The sequence below is a fragment of the Saprolegnia diclina genome, assembly GCF_000281045.1.
Source record: "Saprolegnia diclina VS20 unplaced genomic scaffold supercont1.32, whole genome shotgun sequence".
Lineage (NCBI taxonomy): Eukaryota > Oomycota > Saprolegniomycetes > Saprolegniales > Saprolegniaceae > Saprolegnia > Saprolegnia diclina.
The window spans coordinates 156,030-157,286 of NW_008246099.1; the positions used below are offsets into that span (position 1 = coordinate 156,030).

Genomic DNA, 1,257 nt, shown 5'->3' on the forward strand with positions numbered 1-1,257 from the left:
CGACCGGAGCACGGACGAGGCCATCGTCGCCAATAATGGCGTTTGCGTTTGGTCGGTGGCGCGAAAACAATACTGAGGACGCTCTCGTCCGTCGTTGAAGCCGACCACGCGATACCTTTCTGAACCAGATTGATCGGGTTGTCGTCACAACCCGATCAAAAAAGATGCCAGTGTAGGTCCGTGAAAGCTTGTCGCAATGGTGGTACCGGTACACGTATAGCGTACAAGTAGCCACAAGTAGCTTCTAGCACAACACCGATAAGCTGGCACTGATATGTAGTAAGCTTAGTTCCATTGCAGTTTCAAAGAATGGGCCTCTGACAATGTGGCAAACCGTAGATGCAGGAGGTGCCACTGTGGCGCATGAATGAAGGTCCATCCAGAATTATTTCCTGTCAGAGACGGGTTGAGAAAGCAAGGTGTGTGCTGCCTTTTCGAGCTGGGGCCCAAGCCTTGAGATTGGCGACTTGGACTCGACGAGGCAATTATGAAACTGAATTACGATGATTAGCTAGCTGGTCAATACTGTCGTAGATATGCACCACGGAAGAGAAATGCAAGACCAGCGTGGAGAAGAGAAGACCAGAGAAGTGAAGACCAGAACGGAGACGAGGCGCGAGAGACGGAACGAGTCAAAGACAAGTTGTCGTAGGTGCGCTGCATCACACACCCCTTCTTCAAAGACGCCCGCGACGGGTTGTAGACTTGGCGGGAGCCTTGCTCTTCTGGAGACGATTACGCTGTGTTCGGCCCATGCGAGCCGCCTTGGCTGCGTACTGGCTGGACGCATCGGTCGGGAATTCGCGGAGGATGGCCGTGAGTTCGTTGTGCGCCATCGTTCCGGGTTGAACTTGTGCGCAGGCCTTGGACATGTACTGCTTGTACTTGAGGTAGACGTCTTCGGCCATGATGGTGACGGGCTTCCACGAGCTGCCTTCGATACCGAGCCAGACCGTGTCGAGCTCCATGATGCCGGCCTCATTGATGCGATGGCCTTGAAAATGATCGACCTCGGTGACCATGCTTGAGAAGTCGATGGCGTCAAGTAGTTGAGACGAGAGCTTCTTCGACGCGTTGTTGTAGACCTTGAGGCGCGCGGCGTGGACGTGGTGGGTCTTCTTGGGGCGTACTTCTTCGACGATGTAGACCCAGTCAGAAACAGTGTCCTTGATAACCATTGGGCCATCCCAGCAAAAGGAGGTTTTGGGCACACTTGAACGGGTCGTGTGGACGAGGACGAAGTCGCCGATCGCGTAT

The 1,257-nt window shown here is 54.2% G+C and overlaps 1 protein-coding gene across 1 annotated transcript; it reads right to left on the bottom strand.

Moving 5' to 3' along the window:
* Positions 1–677: 677 nt before the first annotated feature.
* On the bottom strand, positions 678–1,178 carry SDRG_09784 (hypothetical protein; the record flags this gene model as incomplete). The annotated part of the gene is made up of 1 exon (XM_008615736.1): positions 678–1,178. One exon carries the CDS (start codon positions 1,176–1,178, stop codon positions 678–680), a length of 501 nt encoding a protein of 166 aa, XP_008613958.1.
* Positions 1,179–1,257: the final 79 nt, after the last annotated feature.